Here is a 19322-nt window from a genome sequence, read left to right as displayed (position 1 = left end):
AAAAACTATTAGCTGATATTGTCCTTTCATGATACATACTCCAAAACAACTATTGGACATACAGTAAACTCTAGGCAAGCAGCACTGACTGTTTACTGAGTACAGGTGAAATTCATGTGTAGTCTGCAGTGTGCATGTAATGGGTATTTGGAGACTACAATGTACACAATGCACAGAGAGCAGGAAGAGCAGGGGGCCAATAGGAGCCCAGACGCTTATCTTTTTCCTGGGCCACATAGAGGGTGAATCCGGCCTTGCTTACACACCTATAAATAATGGTGTTACTGCTACTAACACTGTTGGTACTAAATAACACTACAGGTAACAACAACAATAGTGCATTATCATTGTCATTATCTTCATTATCATAATTATTGTTATTGTTATCACTGTGATTTTATTTAATTATTATCAGTTATTGCTTTATTTTATGATCATTCTAAACCAATTATGTTAAATGTGGATAAGACTTATGAATATGTTTTGTTGTATGTTATAGAGATTGTGTGTTATTATGTCTGCATGAGTGGGCAAAAACCCAGTTTGTAGTTTTGGATTTGCATATTTTCTGTTAAACGGGTGCATGATAAACAGCCCTCACGTAATAACTTTCTAATGAGTGCCTGCTTTTCTGTCCTCCCCCACTAGTGTAAACTGAATCCCATATTTGCATTACGCGGCACAACTTTTGAGCTGCTCCCCAAATCCTACCAGCAGCACTTTAGCCAAGTCGTCGCCATTTTATTAAGCGTCTAAATAGCCCTCCCCGATCTCCTGTTATGAACCGCAATGAGATCCTGTGCTGTATTCACCGTTTTATCTCCTCCTCTGGCCACATGAAAATGGCCACGCACTTGCATTCCCGCACATCCACCAGCCCCTCTGCGCTGTCAGCTTGTAACCCCCGCGCGCGCACACACACACACACACACACACACACACACACGCACACACATTGCTGCAGCCCTCAGCCTTCAGCCTGCCGTCCCGACACGTTAACTGCTTGTATGCAAACGAGAGCACAATCCGAGCCATTATTACTGGCGGGAGAGATGTAACTTTCCCCGAGAGGAGCGGGCCAAACAGGATCCAGTGTAACCAGTCCGCCACCTAGCTGCGGAGACGCGCCGACTGAGATCTGTCGACTGTTAGATTATAAAAACACCCGCGCCAATGTTGTTGCACACTCGGCTCTGCGCTCCGATGAGACTGAAACTCGGTTTTAGGAGGTGTTTTAACCTCCGCCGGCCTTAGTTATGTAATCAAAGCAACATCTAATGCACCAAAAGCTGTGGATTGCCTTTGGTGCGAAGGGGAGAGAGCAGGAAAGCAGCACCTTAACCTCCTGCCTGCCTAAACGCAGTTGGCTCTGGGACGCGCTCTCGGGTAAGTAGCCTACGTAGCCTTATTAGAGATTTTCATGGCAGACTGTATTAATGTGTGCAGGCCTGTCATCATCAGCGGGCTCACAGCTCGGGAGGTTAGTGAGAATTTTGTGCATCCGCTTTGCGCTAATTTTATCCCTTGTTGCTGAGTATGTTTCTCCGTGCGCGGTGATATTTCTCATTTCAGTGTTGCTGACACCAGCAGAAGGGCTGGCAGAGGACAGATAGGAGAGAAAAAGGTGGCTCGGGACCGATCCACGCCACAAACACCACCAGCAGGCATATTTTGATGCTACGTAGCACCCCACTTCCATGTTGAGTTGCGGTGCGCAGCTGCGTGTGCGTTTTAGGACGCATAAATGTGGGTTATATTTTATTATGGAGATAGGAGTGACGACAACAACACGTGCATGTGTGTATCATTTGTAAGTGCGACAGCATCAGGCGGATAGTGATTTTCAGGGGTGCGCAAAGTCATTATGGAGAAGGAAGCCCCTGTTGACGTCCTCAGTAAACCAGTGATAGGTTGCTCCAGTGCGGTAACACCCCCACTGCCCATACTGTATCTACAGTAGCAACATCACTCACTCAGCCTACGCAGCTGCGACCTGGGTACACAATGTACGACCAACACACTTCTGATACACTAACTAGGGGAAAGTGTGTGAGGAGGAGGGAGACTCACGTGAGAAACTTCCCTGTGAACGTGGAGTGGGGCTGCACCGCCTGTCTCAGGCTTCACGGTTCACTGTTTTTGAGATGCCATCGCAGCAGCCCTAATTTCCAGCTGGGCTGCCGTGCTCGTCCTGTCGTCAGGCAGATGATAATGGTGTTGTAGTTATTGATGATAACGCCGTCATGGGATGGCGATGATGGCTGGAAATATGGTGGGCCATTATCATGATTTAATCGTCGCCTCAGCGCTGCCGAGGAACCACACTGACTACTGTGTCAAGTCCACCCATCATCCTGTCACTGGAAATAGCTTCTGGTCTAATGTTAGAATAATTCTGAGTTATGTTTGAGAGGTGTAGCTCTGGAGAGTATAAAAAGCTATTAGTATGCACTCTGACTGATGTTGAATGGGCTTGCCCTTTTAAGTTTGAAAACCTGCCACTCTTCTTCTCCCCTTATATACTCCCTTTTGCAAAACAAGATTGAAACCCAAAAGACTCAGTGTTCTCCTCAGTGTTCTCCTCTTGCCGTATCCTCTCCGGTCTGCTCCTCTTCACGAGGGTCAGGACTTTGGAGTAGAGGTCATAATAGAAGTGGCTTCAGTTATTTAAGAGCACCACTGTCCACCTCGTTTTATTTTATTGTTTGGCCTTGGAAATGCTTTCCAAAACTGTTACATAACAGCAGTTACTGGAACAGATGTTGATTTGAGCTCGGTATGATTCAAGGAAAGAGTTTGGGCGTGGAGGGACCAAGAGGCAGGAGAGATAGCCCACTGAGCTCTTAAATGAAAACATTATCTGAGATGCTCTTGTAAGTTTAAGGCGGCAGTTCAGTGTGTTGAGAGACAGACGAGCTATTTCATAAGAGGCTCTCAGGAGAGAGCTGCAAGAATGCTTGGCAGGGTGTGTTTTATTAGAAAATGGATGAGTGTCTCCCTTAATGAGAGCAAGAGTATAATGAAGGAAGCATGACAGAAGATGCTGCTTCCCTTCGATGTGTTAAAAACAGGGCTGAACGCAGTGTGAGTGAGAGTGAAAGTTGTTTTTTTTTCTGCTGGGGAGAATGTTATTTTAGGGTGTGTTGCCTGCTGTAATGTCACATTAAAAGTCAATTTACAATGGGGTCAATGAAAAGCTTACTTGACTTAGAGGAAGCAATGGGAGGAGGAGGAATTCGCACTCCTTTCCAAAAATAAGTTTTACCCTTTCCTACGGATTTGTGTTACCACTACTGAAAGGGGAGGAGGGGAATGGTCGGACCGTGAATGGAGGGATTTAGGCTTGAGAGGAGGAAAAGAACGAAGCGGAGGAAGAAAATATGGTTCTGATTAACATGGATACAGTGTATGAGTTGACCATTTTACTGTGTGGTCTACAGAGAGAGAAAGAGAGAGGAAGAGAGAGAGAGAGAGAGAGAGAGAGAGAGAGAGAGTGGATGGGACTAATAGAGAATGCGTGCAAACGCTCTCTGCCAAATATGAAAAGGGGAGTTTCGGAGAGAAAAGAAAGTACAGCAGAGGGAAGGGTGGGAGGAGAAGTGCTTGTGGGAGTAGCTGAGAACAGAAGGCGCAAAGACAGTGGGGAGAGGAGGGGAGGAGACTGGATCAAGTGTTTGAATTAGCCAGGAGCTGATTGATTGATATATTGATTTGGGGAGAGGAGGCAGAGTAAGGATTAGACCAATAAGTAAAAAATGTAGCGGCTTACAAAGTGTTTGCTGTCTTCCTGAGCTGCCGCTATCTACATTGATTGAGTTAGAGAAAACTAGCTGAGGCCATTTTTGAAGAATGTGAGTAGGTTTTTCTTCCAGTTAGTGCCGACATTCTGGGAATCTGTGGCGCTGATTGGTCCCCTGGGCTTTCTGTATGATGAGATCATCTCTGTGGACGCAGAGTTTAGCACCTCTCTACAGCTGCCTGCAAAAGGGGACTTTCCCCTCAATTCCTGTTGCTACTCAGCATCTGAGCTCACTGAAATGACTAATCACTGTCCTCTCTATCTTTCTTTCTGTGTCTGTCTTTTCCTTCCCTCTCTCTCTGCCTCAAACTTACTCCATCTCACTTCAAGCCTGAAGGACAAAAAGAGAGAGCTTACTTCGCTGGATGACAGAGCCCAGCTGTTCTCGGACTGTTCGAGGATATTCTTTTGGAGATCTCCCATCCTACACCTGCACTGACTGCATTGTACCTTTGACTCCACAAAACCCACCCAGGTCATTTAAAAGTGTTATACTGGGAATCCCACAGCATCCTGCTTCTCCCCCCTGACTTCTCTGATGGACCAGAGAGTGAAGGGGGGACCCCCTCCAACCACAAACACCACTCTGGACCCCACCTCTGCACCCGAAGACTGTGAACGGGATCAAGTAGCAGAGAAAAAGAGGAGAGGTGAGGAGGAGAATGGAGATGTAGGGGAAAAAGAGGAGGAGAAACGAGGAGCAGGGAAAAAGAGAGAAGGAGACAAGGGGGCAATGCTGGAGTTGCTCATCGAGGGGCGCTGTGGAAGCGCAGGGCAGCAACAGCTTCAGATCTCTGGCAAGGAGACCAGCTGCCCTGAGGGGAATGTACGACTCCGGATTGGACTCCAGGCCAAGCGCACCAAGAAACCGCCCAAGATTTTAGAGAGCTACGTCTGCAAGCCCACCATCAGGACCTATCAGAGACAAGGCAGAGGGGGACTGCCGAGGGGGGACGGAGAGGGCCAGCAGAGCAAAACCAGCTCTACTCTGGATGAAGCAACCAGAGACCAACGCTCAGGCTTGGACGCTCTCCTGACCACATCCAAACAAACCGCGTCTGCTGCTTCACCACCACTTACATCATCATTATCGTCATCATCATCGTCATCATCATCATCTTCTTCATCATCATCATCGCAGCCACTGGCGTTATCATCGACGCTTACCACAGCCTCCACCCCAGCATCCGTCCCTGCCATAACCAGCCAAGGGACCAAGTCTGCCAAACAGGTAAGTTAAGGACGAGGCCAATTAGCCTCACACACATACAGATTCCCTCATTTCAGCTGCTAATATCAAACCCGCTTTTAATTTCAGTTAGCTTGACATGAAAAAGGGTTCCAGTGGCTGAAGATATCCATACATTGTTAATGGGACATATGTGCTGTAGCTCTGTTTAGCCCTTTGCAGTTAAAATATCGCTCAGCTTTGTGCTCAGTTGTAATAAGGTCAAATGAGCTATTGTCTCAATACTGAAACCTAAGCAGCCCATATAAATGAACAGACCTATAAATAGGACAACAGCACGGCAACCACTTGGAGCTATTACAGACATTGGTCCATCAGTCCCTATGACTATCACCCAAGGGGAAGCTTATTGCTTTAGCTGTACAAACGCCACTCAAGCTGCAGCATACCAAAATTACAGGACAAGTACGAAATGTCAAGCCTTCTCATCTGTATTAGTGGCAATTTATAGCTACCAATAGCACAGCTTTCTCTCTCTCTTTCTGTCTCTGCCTGGCTCTCTATATCTGTCCCTCTCGTCTATTTTTACATCCCCTCTTTTCTCTACCTGCTCTCATTTATCTTTCACTCCCCCTCCGTCCCTGTCCCACTCCCTTCCTCTGTTTCTCTGCCTTTGTATTTCTCCTTTCTGTGTCAACCCCATTCCTGTTTCCATCACCTCACTCTCTCCTTCTCCTCACTATGCCCTCTTTTCTCTGCCTGATTGAGTCATTTTGTCCTCACTCTCTCTTTTAATGGGTGGGCAAAAACAAAAGCATTTCAGTTATTGTCTCTTCCACATTGTCCTTCACTGTTGTCAACAGCAAACTAATGGATGTCAAAGCCATTGTTGTCTATGACAGCGATTTTGTGTTTGCGTTCCCCAGGTTCCTATCAAACTGGCCGATAAGACAGAGGTGAATTCAAATGGCTCATCTGAGAGAGTGAAGAAAGACAAGCTTCCTAGTGTCAATGGACAGCCTGTCCCTTCAGGACACAAACCCTGCTCGCCCACAACAGACCAGACAGCTTCGACTACTCCCTCCACCCCTTGCATCCAAGCCCTCTCTGCATTGGAAACCAGGAATGAAGGAAAGACATCCAAGAAACATAATGGTCTGGTACAAACAACAAAACAGAAGGGACTATCCAATGGCAAAGGCTCTGCCGACATCCTTGGCACATCCACCTCGTCGAAAAACAAAGTTGCAAAACACAGCAGTTCCTCCTCTGTTTCTTCCATGGACACCTCAACAAGACCTCCAGTCTCCACCAGTTCCCATAAAGAACTTAGCCTGTCCAGTAAGAGTAGGCCAGACACACCTTCCTCTCCCTCGGTTACCTCGAAACCACAGTCTTCCCCCACTGTGGATCTCTCCTCTGCCCAGTCCCAAGATCAGGATCCCTCTTTACGGCCCTCGCTAGAGAAAAAGAGAGAGAAAGAGAAGAAAGCAAAGAAGGAGAAACGGAAAGACAAAAAATCTAAGAGGGATAGGTTAGAGGCCGAAAGAGCAAAGAGTGAGAGCAGAAAGGAGGAAGGCAAGAAGAAGAAAAAGGAGAAAGGGAAGGATGGAAAATCAAGGCATGGTAAAGAAAAGGATGAACGACACAGGCCTGATGATATGTGGAGGGAAGAACTAAAGACTGAAAGAGGAAAGGCTGAGAAAAAGAGGGATAAGCTTAGCCCAGACAGACAAAGAACAGAGGATAATATAGCAAAATCTGTTGAAACGGTTGAAAGTGGTAAACTAGACAAAACATGTAAAGTGGTGAATCCAGGCAGGCCAGATGAGATAGAAAAGACAAATGACAGTTGCAAGCCAGTTAAACAAGCTGAGCCAGCAACAGCAACAGGTGACACCAGTAAATCAAAAGACCAAGACGTCTCAAGACATTCAACTGTGCCTGCAAGCCATCCCTCTTCTTCTGCTCCTCCCCCTCTGCCCACTCCTTCAGCCCGTGCCCCCGTTTCTCCCCCGTCTTCCCCACAAGAGCAGGACAGCCGACCTCTCAAGAAACGTAAAGCCAGACGGCCCAGCTGGACCAAGCTGGTGCACAGGGCTCAGAGGGCGGAAAATCAGGAAGCCCCTTCAGATTCCCAACATAATCCTTTACTAAATTTCTCCCAGAACCCCAAGACATCCCTTCCTGCCAAGGCCACTATTCAGCAGACCGATGAGCCACACCCAGCTCCCTCTACCTCCTTAACCAGCAGCTCCTCCCCTCTCTCCTCTTCAACCAAGCCGCCATCCCCAAAGCAGGGTCACCCCATGTCAGAATCTAGCCCCTCTGCTTCCAGATGCCCCATAACCCCTGCCCGAAAGAGAGGCCGCCCTAAATCCCACAGCTCTACCTTAGATGAACCTCCACCTAGACTTTCTCCAAACGCTATCCCAACAGAGGTGCCTCTTCTAGGGTGTGACGGAATTCAGAAAGCCCCTGTGCTGGAGCCAAATCCAATACTGCAGTGTGCCGCTCAGTCTAAATCCAGCCCCAAGAAGCGTGGCCGTCCTCCCAAACGGCCCCTCCCCGAGGACCAGAGTGGAGATGCACTGAATCGCACTGATGATAGAGACAGGAGTAAAGATTTCCATCCTCCTGAAAAGGGGAACAGGCAGCTAAAGATCCGGAGGCTGATTAATGAGATGAAGAAAAGAAAGAAGAGGAGACTTCACAAGGTAATGCTGTCTGGGTATGTGGGAAAGGAGGGGAGGGGTAGCGAGGCAGCAGATGGTGAGACCTCTTTGAGAATGTGTAAATCGATAGAGGCTACAACAGTACACACACTCTCAGCCCTGTCCTCCTCCTTTGGGAGTAAGCTGGGCCCTCAGATAAATGTGAGCAAGAGAGGGACCATCTACATGGGGAAGAGGCGAGGACGAAAGCCTAAAGCCCAAACAGCCCCAACAGTGCAGACCAACCCTCAGATCTCCACTCAGTCGTCTCTGTTTACCAATCCCTCTGAAACGTCTCTCTTCTCGTCGAACCAACCCCAGCCTGCTTCCTCCCACCCATTTCCCTCCCCATCTCTCACACACTCCAGCGGGGCCCAGAGCCCCTATAGTGAAGGCAGCCTCACAGAACCAACATCCTCTCTACTTTTTCCTCACCCCTTCTCCCTCCCTTCCCCGTCATCCTCCTGTACCTCCCCGCGTCCTCCCTCCTCCTCGTCGCTCTCTCCCTTTGTGAAGAAGAGTTGTCCATGTCAGGGAAGGCATCACTTCCCCTTTCACCAGTCTTCATGTAAGCTCTCCTGTCCCACCCCTCCTCTGCATCACACACCTGGCTCTCCTGGCCACCTGAAAGAGGCCACCCCCTCCCCTAGGAGTGAGTCACACAGCGAAGAGACTCTGCCTAGCGACAGTGGGATTGGTACGGACAACAACAGTGTTTCCGAACGAGGGGAGATGAGGGGAGCTCGAGGCATGCTCAGGCTGGGTCAGGGGTCAGGAGTGATTCTGGGGGGTCAAAGGCACCCCTCCTCTCTTGTGGACCGTCCGTCCCCTGTCTCTTCACCTCTCTCTCACATGCCAAGACACACAAACCCTATCACCAACTCAGCCACTGTGGAGCGGCACAGAGACAGACACAGGCACAGGCGGAGGGATTACGACTGCTCCTCCCCCTGTACTTGCTTGTGCCCGTGCCCTTGCCCCGGACATAACAAGTGCACTCATTCAGACTATTACCCTTGCCTTGGGCACAATGCACTGAAGAGACAGAAAAATAAACACAAGAAGAAGCACCAGCAGCTGCACATGCAGGATCCAGAGTTTCTGGCTGAACTAGAAGATCTGATCGGCCAGTTTAACGAGGTCCATATCGGACGGCGAAGTTGGGTGAGGACGGGACTTGGACAGGGCTTTGATGGGAGCGGGAATGCTGCTGGAGGAAGGCGCCATCACTCCTCCCATTCTCTCCGCTCCAACATCTTCAGGATCAATTTGAATGGCTTCTACTCGCCTCACCCTTCATCTTACCCAGCTAATCCCTCCTTCCCTCCCCAGCCTTTCTATCCCTGCCAGCCTATGCATTGTAACAGGAAACCGGACCGCAGGCAATGCGGCTGCCCGTCAAAGTTCCAGGAGACCATTGAAAATATGGGCTTTTACAGCAGCTATCCCCCAGCCACAACACTTTACCACCACCTCCCCAGCTCCTACCCGCTTCCCTCTCCACACCAGTACAGCCATCACCAGCCCCATCATGCCCACTTCCTCCTCAACCCTGCCAGATTCCACAGGCGGCGGAGCAGGCTGTTGAGGGAGGGGGCTTTAGGTGGGGAGATTGACGGAGATATAGGAGGAGGCAGTGGAGGAGGCCCACACCTCAGCTCAGGGTTCACATCCAACCTCTCCTGTGGCTGTGGAAGGAGTGAACACAAACACAAACATAAACACCGTCACAGGCATTGCGAGCGAGACATGGATGACGAAGAGGAGTTACATGAGGACGATGAGGAAGATGAACTGGATAGAGAGGGGTTGGCCAGTTCAAAGCCAAGGTCAGGTTTCATTTTGGGACAAGGAGAAGGAGGAAGAAAAGGATCAAGAGGAATGGGGGGTATGCTGTCTAAAGAGTCGCCCTGGTTATGTGAAAACGGAAATGATTCCTTCTCCTCTGCTGCTGCTGGCACATCATCGTCATCATCACCAGCAGCAGCAGCAACAGAGAGATACAAACACTCATCGCTCACCTCACTTGGGCTGGGTTCCTCTCACCTGTCTTCATTCGGAGGGGGATGGGGTGGCCTGGGCCAGAGCTGGACTAAATTCGGGGGCCTTGGAGGGACAGGATTTGGAAACTCAAACCCCGGCTGGAGAAGCTTCACTGGAGAGCAGCAAACAGGCAGACTGATTGCATCAGATGGAGAGGACGAAGATGGCGAGGACGAGTCACACCTGTACAGGATGTCCCCAACACACACCAACCTGTTCACATCCGCTGCCATGGCAACAGGGGGAAGGGGCCTGAGGAGCGGACAGGCCGGGAGGAATCCAGGAAGTGGAGACAGGTCATGGAGGAGAGACGAGCCAGCGTGGACAGAGAGGAGAGAAGCAGGTGAGGGTGCATGAATGGTTTGACCGATAAATGTGTGACAGAATAAACGCTGTGTTTCTTTAGGATGGTTCAGTTTGAGATTAGTTGATACTTGGACATGATGCAATGGTAGTATTTCTCTGGCTGGAAATTGCCTGTGCTGATAACTGTTCCAAAACAGTTCCATTGTTAACGTTGATTCTCGAGCTGTGAATGCAAAGTTATATATCTAAATTGCGGAAAATGTGAATACATAGAATACTGACAGTGATTTAGATAACATGGGAAATCTAACATCTACTCACTGAAATACAGAACATCAATACCACCCAAATCATGACAGCTAGCTGAGTAAATAGGTTTTATGCCAAGAAGCTCTTTTCACTTGCACAGTATGACAGATTTTTATATTTGCACAATGTGGAGATGAGATTGTGGCACCAGTAGTTTGGCCAATATAGCGAAAGCATAGCTTTTTCTCAGGTGTTGAGCCACACTTTAAAGCCTGGAGCGTGTTTGAGAGGAAATCAGACTCTTGCTTTTTTTATAGCCAGTTTCAGACTCCCTCAGCTGTGCAAGGGACGTGCCTAACAATACACACACAGACACACATGCACACACAAATGCAGCCACTTAGCAATCACTCTCTGTTGGAATCTTAAAAAAGTGTTATAGCAAGAGGGCAGCATTTTGATGGGAGTCTTCCAGAAAATCTTTGAAATCTTCCCCGTCTGCAGTGAACCGCATGCTGTTGCAGGCCGGGGCTGCCTAGTGAACACAGTCATTAGTTAACCACCAGATTGGCTATTTAAAGCCTGGCCTATCCCTCACTGCTGGCCAACAGGGCCTATTTGACTTGGAAAAATCCAATAAGGAAAGAGTGGTCAGTCTTGTCAGGGACTGTGGAAAATGGAACAAAAAGATAGATGACCTCAGGAGTGATTGATGAACGGATCACACGGGGGTCAGAATAGGGGCAAACAGAGCTTGTGAGGGGAAAATGCTGTTTTTGAAAGAGGTGGAATACATTTGACATCTAACTAAACACATGTGTTTTGAAGCAGAGCACACTCGCACGGGCACACTCACACACTTTTCTCTCTTTCTTTGTCTGCTCAGCCTTTTGAGATCGTGTTCCACATTAACTGGATGTGCAAAGAGTGCATACGTGTGCAGGCTCACATTAAAAAGGATGCATTCTGCACAGTTTGTGTCCATTCTTCTGATTTTTTTTGCTGTGTGTGTGTACATAAATCACCTCTTAATGTATTTCCCAGAAATGATCTGGTCTGAGGAAATGTTGTGACTCACCTAATCTGTGGCCCATCTGCATGACTCAGCCTAGACTGGCCTCACCTCACACCTCCTGCTGGCTCAATCACTGATCCACATCTGTCTCATTTCCTCTCCGCCACATACACTCCACCCTTCCCTCCCCTTCCCTCCTGCCTCAACCCCCCCCCCTCCCTGTTTCAATGACTGCAGGTTTACAAGGTGACTCAAGAAGCCGGGGGCAGCAGAAAAGTGTGCCAACGCCAGACAGTGTGGCAGGGAAAAACAAAAGAGGGCCAGGACGGCCCAGAAAGCACCCACTGCCCTCCACTGTATCCTCCCCCACACACTCATTCGCAGCTCCCTCCATGTCATCTCCTGACCTCTTGCCAGGACACAGCCACAGCAGAGATGGGAGAGAAGTGGGAGGGAGAAAAGAAGAAAGAGGGCCAGACAGGGATCGAGGAGGCGACTCCGTGCAGCAGGTGACACAGTTAGAGCTGCAGGCCAGGAGGAAGAGAGGACGAAAGAGAAAACATGGTGACTCTCCTTGTCATCAGAGGTAAACAATCACAACTGTATCGTAGTAGTGTAAAGTACCTGAGCTGGTTGACTTGAAAATTCAATACAACCACTCACTACTGCTATATTAACCCATCGTTTTCAGCACTGTGTGCTAAACCAGTGCCTTTTCTCTCTTTCTCTTTTTCCTCTCTATCATTCTATCTCTCTCTTCATGCTTTCCTTTTAGTGTCGCTGAGGATAAACCTGAGTGTGACACCCCCCCTGAATGTTTTAGCCAATCAGATGTCGACCAGGCTCCATCCCAACCAGTAACCATCCAAAGAGAGGAGAGAGCAGATGGTCCTCCCAGGAAGACATTCCTGAGGGCAGGTCTTTACTCTGATGATTACAAAACTACAGAGTGAGTTGACTCAGTTCATAAACAAACTATTATAACATCATTTTTTGTTATCAGTTTTTTTTTTTGTTTATGTGTTTAATCTGTCTCCTTCCTAGTCCTCCCTCCCAAACCCAGCAATTTTGCAGAGAGAGTATGGAATACACACCAGAGGATCGTGAATATAGCCTTTTACCTGCTCCCATACATGTTGGTAAGTATATAAGAAAAAGGAAACACTAGTGCAGTTTGTTGTGGTTGTGATAATTCATTCAAACCTCCTTTTATATCCTCCAGGGAAGTACCTGAGGCTCAAGCGGATTCATTTCCAGTTACCATATGATGTTATGTGGCTGTGGCAGCACAATCAGGTACAGCAGAGCCCCATAACGCAGAAACGTGAAGTTTGGAGGTCAAGCTGATGCTTGTTTGGGGATAAAACAGTGTTACAAGGTGATTTGTGGAGTGGCATGACTGTACATGTAATTCTCATATTTTGTTTTTACAGCTTCAGCGGCAGCCTGCCGTCCCCCTGAAGAGGAAGCGGCGTTACTGTGAGTTGCCAGTATTAGATGTGTTATTTTCAGGTTTAGTTGATGGGTCAAATCAATACTCTTACTCTGTTTCTCTCTCTCTGTTTCACTCAGGCCGGCTGAAGGAGAGGACTGTATCCTCTCACCAGACAGCGGTGAGTTCATGTGGCTTGAGGTTGTTTCATTCCAGTGAAGAAAGCAGCCTTAATGGCTATTAAAACATGCATGTGCCCCTCCATTTTCTTTTTATTCTACAGGAGGAGAGCTCTAGTGACATTACCAGCCTGTTTCCTCACCTCGACATGGAGCCTTTGACCAGCAGCGAGAGGTATGGAAAGAACACACGATTCACATTCCCAGATAAACTACCTGATGCACTGTTACTGAATTAATATCAGCGTGGATGGCTTATGTTTCTCCCTGTGTGCCGGGCCAGGAGCTTTGTGGTGAAACACCACGTGTTCCTTGTGAGGAACTGGGAGCTCGTGAGAGACAGACAGATCCAACTGCGGATTGAGAGGGAGAGAGAGAGAGACGCAGAGGGAGAGGAGAGGGACTCAAGACGTCTGTCCTGTGATGGAGCCAATGGGGACGACAGCCACATCAAGTCAGGTCCATGAAGCAAGTGTGTGTGTTAGTTTTTGTTTCTGTAGGTGTTTGTGTATGTATACGTGTATGTGGTTGACCTCTATACATTTTTCATTTTTACTGTACATCTGTAAAGATTTCTTCTGTTGTCTCGTGTTGTGTCTTTTACTTTATGTGTGCATGTATGTGTGCGAATGAGTGTATGTGTGTATGTGCTCTGTTTACAGCCCGTCGTCCTCATATTTGGCTTGTCTCTCCATATCATACTCAGCAGCACAAACTAAGTGGTTTTCCAACCACAGAATTTCAGCCTGCAGAAATGTTTCCCCATTTCTGTCATCCACTGTTGGTGTCCAAGAACCCAGCAGGCATCGACTTTCCCCATTAGCAGTGAAACCACACAGTTTCCATCAAAGACTCCCCAACCGATCGCAGATAGGAATGAAGGGGAAATAATGACACTCACATAATTACAGATATGTCTGTAAAAGAAATGATGTGTTGTTTTCATTTCATCCTGCAACAATCTCACTAACATACAGAATACTGTTTGACCTCTGACCCTCAGATCAGCCAGTGGGGGTGGAGGTGACGGTTATCAGCAATGACCCCCACCATCAGATTCAGGACACCACCAGCTTGCTCACTGCCAGCCCCTGTGTAAGTGAGCAAATGCAGCACTACCCGTGTAAAAAAAAAAAAAGAAGATATTTTCTTTCAAGAACGCAAATTTCCACAAGGATAAAAATCTGTTTTTGCAATTTGTTGCGCATACTTGTTCACCACAGCCCACCAAAACCCAGAACAGACAAGAGGAGGAGGGAGAGGGAGAAAAACGAGGGGAGGAAGAGGTCTGTAGCAGAGAACAGAGGAGGAAACGGCTGAATGATTTACTTTTGACCCTGCAGCACTCATAAGCTAACAGAGAAAGGTAAGGTAGAGATCAGATACAGAAGCAGGACGGACTCAGCGAGGTATATGCATTGTTTTGTTGATAGCATCTTGCCTTTATGTAGGTGGAACCACTCTGAGAAAGGGACCAGGCCCACCACTGGACAGATGGACAGGAACTGATGTCACAACACTGCTACGAACAGTAGTAGTTCCACAGAGAACAAACAGGAAAAGGAGAAGAGAGTTGGAGAATTATAGCAGCTGAAAATGCAAGAAAGACATCTCACACACTGACAGATGAGTGTGTTGAACCTAGCGCTCTGAAGGGCATCACACCAAGGATGAAACCATGGCAACACATCTTTTGTCCAAGCGGCGAGGGATGAGAGAAACAGAGATAGACTGTCCCGGATGAAAGACAGAAACAGACCAGCTGAAATGAATTTGCACTAGTGCTGGATGAACAAGCACACTAAAGACTGTATGTATGCTGAGTGGACACACTATATACACACACACATACACTTTTGATTGCTCTTACTTCGGCACCTTAAGCAAACTGGGAAAGACCGACATTGTTCGGAGTGGACATATATGGTACTCAGCATTTCGGCTGTGAAGTTTCCAAGAGACGAGGAGTTCACAAGCTGCCCGGGGGAACAAAAATGTAGCCTGGGCCCTAAGTAGGTCAAAATTGAACCCTCATTTAATTGTTAAGCTTTCAAAGTCACATTGCACCTTTGGGAAATGACACGAGGAGAAGTGAACCAGTTAAAAGCTGTTGAGACAATGTTAGGGCTTTTCTTCACTTTACCAAGACAGTGTCTGCTATGTACCAGTGAATAGGCAGGGGAGGGGGTGGGCTCAGTGATAGGAATTTTGGCATCGCTGCAAGAGAATTTCTAATGAGGTTTTAAGAAAGAAGTTATTTTTGAAAAAGAAAAAAAAAAAGACAGCTTGCATACTGTCTGCTAAAGAAATGGACAAAATATATTCATGATAGGAATGTTTATTGTTGACTATTTTCAGTATTGCTTCCTGGGGAAGGGAGGGCGAGGGGTAAAAAGTGTTTTGTTTACTTCAGACTGCCTTTGAGAATGTTTCGCTCTTTGCTTCAGAGCATTGACAATCAGAATGTCCAAGGGGAGAGAGAGGAGAGGGATTGAAAAGTAGAATTGATTTGCCCCAAATGCTCTGCAGAAGTGCCATGTTGTCTTGTGTACGTACCTAAGTGAACTAATGCAGTCTTTAAAAGCAATATCTCCTCTGATAAGGACTATATAAGGACTTAATTTGTTATGGGTTTTTTTTTTTTAAAGTTGTGAATATTTGAGGATTGGAGGTCATTTTTCTGTACAGTTGCATAGTAGATTGTTCTCATCTTAAGAGCAATGGGCTAATCCACTTAGTGGAAGTAACCATAAGCGTTTAGTTTCATGTGAATGTACATAGAGAGAGACCTGTTTTCCTTCTATCAGCAGTAGCGTGTAAAATTAGTATTATACATGACAATACTATTGGGATTATTATACATAAAACTTCAAATGATAATCAAATATTTCATTTTACTAACATATTTTTTAACAAATTATACAGCTGACCAATATACCAGTCATTTCTCCTTAAAATTGACTATGATTGTATATGATTTTTTTGTAGAGTTACATAATTTGTCTCTTTTTTTTAGCTGCGCGTATGTCTTTTTTTTTTTTCTATTATTGGTCAGACAATCAGTGACAGTGAATTCGTTTTTCCAGTGTTAAAATTCTGCTCCCTTTCAGTAGTGTGGCTTCTAATAACAAGCCAAGAAAGTGCAATTTCTTTGACTGTTTACATACTGTATGTATATTTTTCCTCTTTCCTTTTTGTAACTAAGAGCACTACATTATTGCCAGTGGATGATTAACTTTATAGCAAAGGTACACATAAAGAGTTATTTATCTAGTTTGCATGACATGTAACCTTTGCCTGTTGCCTCTGATAATGTGCATCTGAAAAACAAAACATCAAAAACAGTTATAACTCAATGCCATAGAATGTCAGCTCAGACCTTTTGCCTCTATAACCATAATAATAAAAGCATTTTATGTCTACTAGTACTAAACCCTGCAGACTCCCAGTGTATCACTTTCAAGGCCCTCTTCTTACTGTGTCTGTATGTGCGTGTGTGTGTGTGTGTGTGTGTGTGTGGTTACTGCAGTGATTTTAATCAGCTTGAGCTAACAGTGCTATCTAGTGGTGTTAGATTGTATATCTCACACTGCGTTGTCCTCCATAATGACCCACAATGGAGGACGCTATCAAACGAACTCGGTTACAAGATGGGGGGAGGGCTGCAGCTCACACTGGAGATTTTTTCTCCTTTCTGCCCTTCACAACATCTGAGGGCATCCTCTTTAGATCAGAGCAACTAAATGAAATAAATCTCCCCCCGATGAACTTAAAGGGGACGGAGTTAGATATTTTAAGTGTTTTACAGAGGTCGTCACTTCCTTTGCAATCTAACACATGCAGGTAGTTTCCTGTCACAGTTCAGATGGCAACAAAAACAGGACATGTAATTAAATTTTTCATGATGACCTATAAACTCTGATTAATACGGCTTTTTAGATGAACTTAAGTGCAGAAATATGACTCAAACAGAGATGCATAGATTTGGTTTATATCATTTTATTTGGTGTATTTACAAACAAGCACATGCAGGAGGTGGACAGTGACTGACACTATATGGGCACTGAACTATATGCAATAGTAGGACACGGGGATGTATACAGGCTACATGACACCAGAGAGAGAAAGAGAGGAGGAGAGGGAGGTACACAACCCATTGTTACACACACACACACACACAAGTGAAAGTGCAGGATGTGCAGACACAGATGTGCTCACACTCTTCTCTGCTTTCACTGCCACATACACTGCCATGTGCACGCTCACACACACACACACACACACGCTCACACACACGCTCACACACACACACACACACACATACAGTACATAATGAACCCAGATAGATAGAGAGACACTAGATGGGTCAGATAGACTAATTCCTTTCAGAAACCTCAAGATCAATAAATAGTACATCCAATAAATTAACAGCTTTCAAACAAATGCATATGGACTGTAACCTCACATTTGAAAAAAAAAATTATACAAAAACAAACAAAAGAAAAAAAATCATTAACACATTGAATGTGTCAACTGATACTTTATCTTTATTTAGACATTATTTTGTGTAAACACCTACCACATTTGATGGCATTTTACTGTAATCATAAGTTACAAGTTATGAGCACGGGTGTAACTTAAAGCTACTGGATAGTTGCCATAGTGACAGTAATGTCATGCTACATGGCATTGACACAATAACATGAAGAAACCTTCAAGAACTGGGCTTTCCCTGATTGATCAATAGCAATGAATATTTCCTGCTGAATTAAGCAGCAGTCCTTTAGTGTCAGCCTTTCCTGACCAGATGAAATCAGGCTCTTTTCTGATAACTTTAAAGGTCCCATATTACGCAAAATCCACTTTTTAATGTCTTTTCAACATTACTGTGTGTCACTGATGTGCCTACAGACCACCAAATTGTGAGAAAAGACCGTCGTTTGTCTGTTTCTCCTGCTCCACCTTTCAGTAAATGTGTGAAAACGCTCTGTTTCAATTTGACTCGCCTTATGATGTCATAAGGGGATCTGTTGAGCATGTGACCTCCTCCTGCCCCTCAGCAGGCCGACTGTTCCCTTCTGACTGAAAATCTTGTTTTTTCCTCACTCACACCAGCTCCCAGTAACACGAAGATGTCAAAGACAAGAGAGAAGTACGCAGATTGTTCTGTTCTTCTAAAACAGAGTGTTCAGACAGAGGCTGGAAACAGCAGCCGCAGACATGTCTGCTATGAGAAGAATACTGTGTTTTTTGAATATTAAACCATATAAACCTGTTCTGGTAGGACCTCCAAATACAAGTATGAACTTCAAAATGAGCAGAATATGGGACCTTTAGTTATTTAAGCTCTTGTTTTAGGCTTCAGATGTCAACTTGAACCATGGCTTTAAAACAAACAAAAAAGCTTTTTGTTGTACATTTAACCATAATGCATAGTCATCAATACAGAATAAGCAATATATGACACAAAGCAATGTGTTCTCATATGAGCAACATTAGAATCAACATATCACTTTCAGCACTACCACATCTACTACCGTTATCATTAATATCAATGATTATGATGAGCAAACATGGCAGGAAGGGCTAATAAAGACAAAAGCTAAGGTACAAGGTGAAGACCAGCCACCAAACCTACAGACTTTACAGTAGCATTTATGAATTACATACAACTGGGACCTGCTCACCGCATTTAATTTAAGGTCAGATAGTGTTGAACAAGAGCTGAGCATAGTTTTGTGAGGTGTTTACTCCAACATGTGTTGGCCCTGTGAGGTTTTAGAAAAGTGGAGAGGTTAGCTACAGATTGCTGTCGTATTATCTTCTATAACTGTGTGGGGTAGATAAATTTTTTTCTGGCATTCATTCAAAGCATTCATGGCACATTACAATGCATACATTGTTTAAGGTATGAGGCTAAATCTAATAATGATATGAATAAGACGTAAGAAGAGGATGGCAATTCATAAAGCACATAAGAGGGAAGATGCTGGATTTCATACTTAAAACACATATACTTTTTTTTTTGCATGTATGACAACCACAAGTGTGTAAAGTTGCAGATGTAAAGATTAAGTATTTATCCATTTTGAATCGTCCACTTCCTCAATATGGCCACAGTATTGAGCTGCTGCTTGTGTTTTACTATCTGCTTTCTCTTGTTCATCTATCTTTCTATCTATCTTGGTAATATCAATCTCAATTTATATACCTATATATATATATATAGATTTTTTTATGTATATTTATACAGTCAAATATAGTAGCAGAAACATGTCAAACAAACATGAACCAGGCGATAAAAGTGAGAGGTCAATAGGGGTGAAAGGTCAATAGAACACAGATCTACACAGCTACAGTTCACTACATTACTACGCAGTATGCAACAGGAGCTAC

The 19322-nt window shown here is 45.6% G+C and overlaps 1 protein-coding gene across 5 annotated transcripts; it reads left to right on the top strand.

The window, feature by feature from the left end:
- Nucleotides 1–989: 989 nt before the first annotated feature.
- LOC139205859 (histone-lysine N-methyltransferase ASH1L-like) lies at nt 990–16359 on the top strand. Of its 5 annotated transcripts, XM_070836195.1 has the most exons (14): nt 990–1386; nt 4130–5030; nt 5915–10088; nt 11553–11901; nt 12091–12264; nt 12360–12454; nt 12538–12611; nt 12749–12794; nt 12888–12928; nt 13031–13101; nt 13210–13385; nt 13930–14021; nt 14150–14292; nt 14378–16359. In XM_070836195.1, the coding sequence occupies exons 2-13, from the start codon at nt 4338–4340 to the stop codon at nt 14276–14278; spliced, it is 6114 nt and encodes a 2037-aa protein (XP_070692296.1). In that variant the 5' UTR covers nt 990–1386; nt 4130–4337; the 3' UTR covers nt 14279–14292; nt 14378–16359. The 5 variants fall into 5 exon arrangements, 3 of the variants coding, with proteins under 3 accessions (XP_070692296.1, XP_070692297.1, XP_070692299.1); XR_011584481.1 differs by lacking the exon at nt 14378–16359 and having other exon boundaries at nt 13210–13380; nt 14150–14281; XR_011584482.1 differs by lacking the exon at nt 14378–16359 and having other exon boundaries at nt 13210–13398; nt 14150–14168.
- Nucleotides 16360–19322: the final 2963 nt, after the last annotated feature.

The sequence above is a fragment of the Pempheris klunzingeri genome, chromosome 8, assembly GCF_042242105.1.
Source record: "Pempheris klunzingeri isolate RE-2024b chromosome 8, fPemKlu1.hap1, whole genome shotgun sequence".
Classification (NCBI taxonomy): Eukaryota; Metazoa; Chordata; class Actinopteri; order Acropomatiformes; family Pempheridae; genus Pempheris; species Pempheris klunzingeri.
This window is presented reverse-complemented; position numbering and strand designations above follow the sequence as displayed.

Excerpts from the sequence above, each read along its gene's own strand:
- LOC139205859 (XM_070836195.1), top strand. The coding sequence starts at position 4,338 with ATGGACCAGAGAGTGAAGGGGGGACCCCCTCCAACCACAAACACCACT. Across the intron at positions 12,265-12,359 it reads GATGATTACAAAACTACAGA|TCCTCCCTCCCAAACCCAGC; the intron begins GTGAGTTGACTC and ends TCTCCTTCCTAG. Across the intron at positions 12,795-12,887 it reads GAAGAGGAAGCGGCGTTACT|GCCGGCTGAAGGAGAGGACT; the intron begins GTGAGTTGCCAG and ends TGTTTCACTCAG.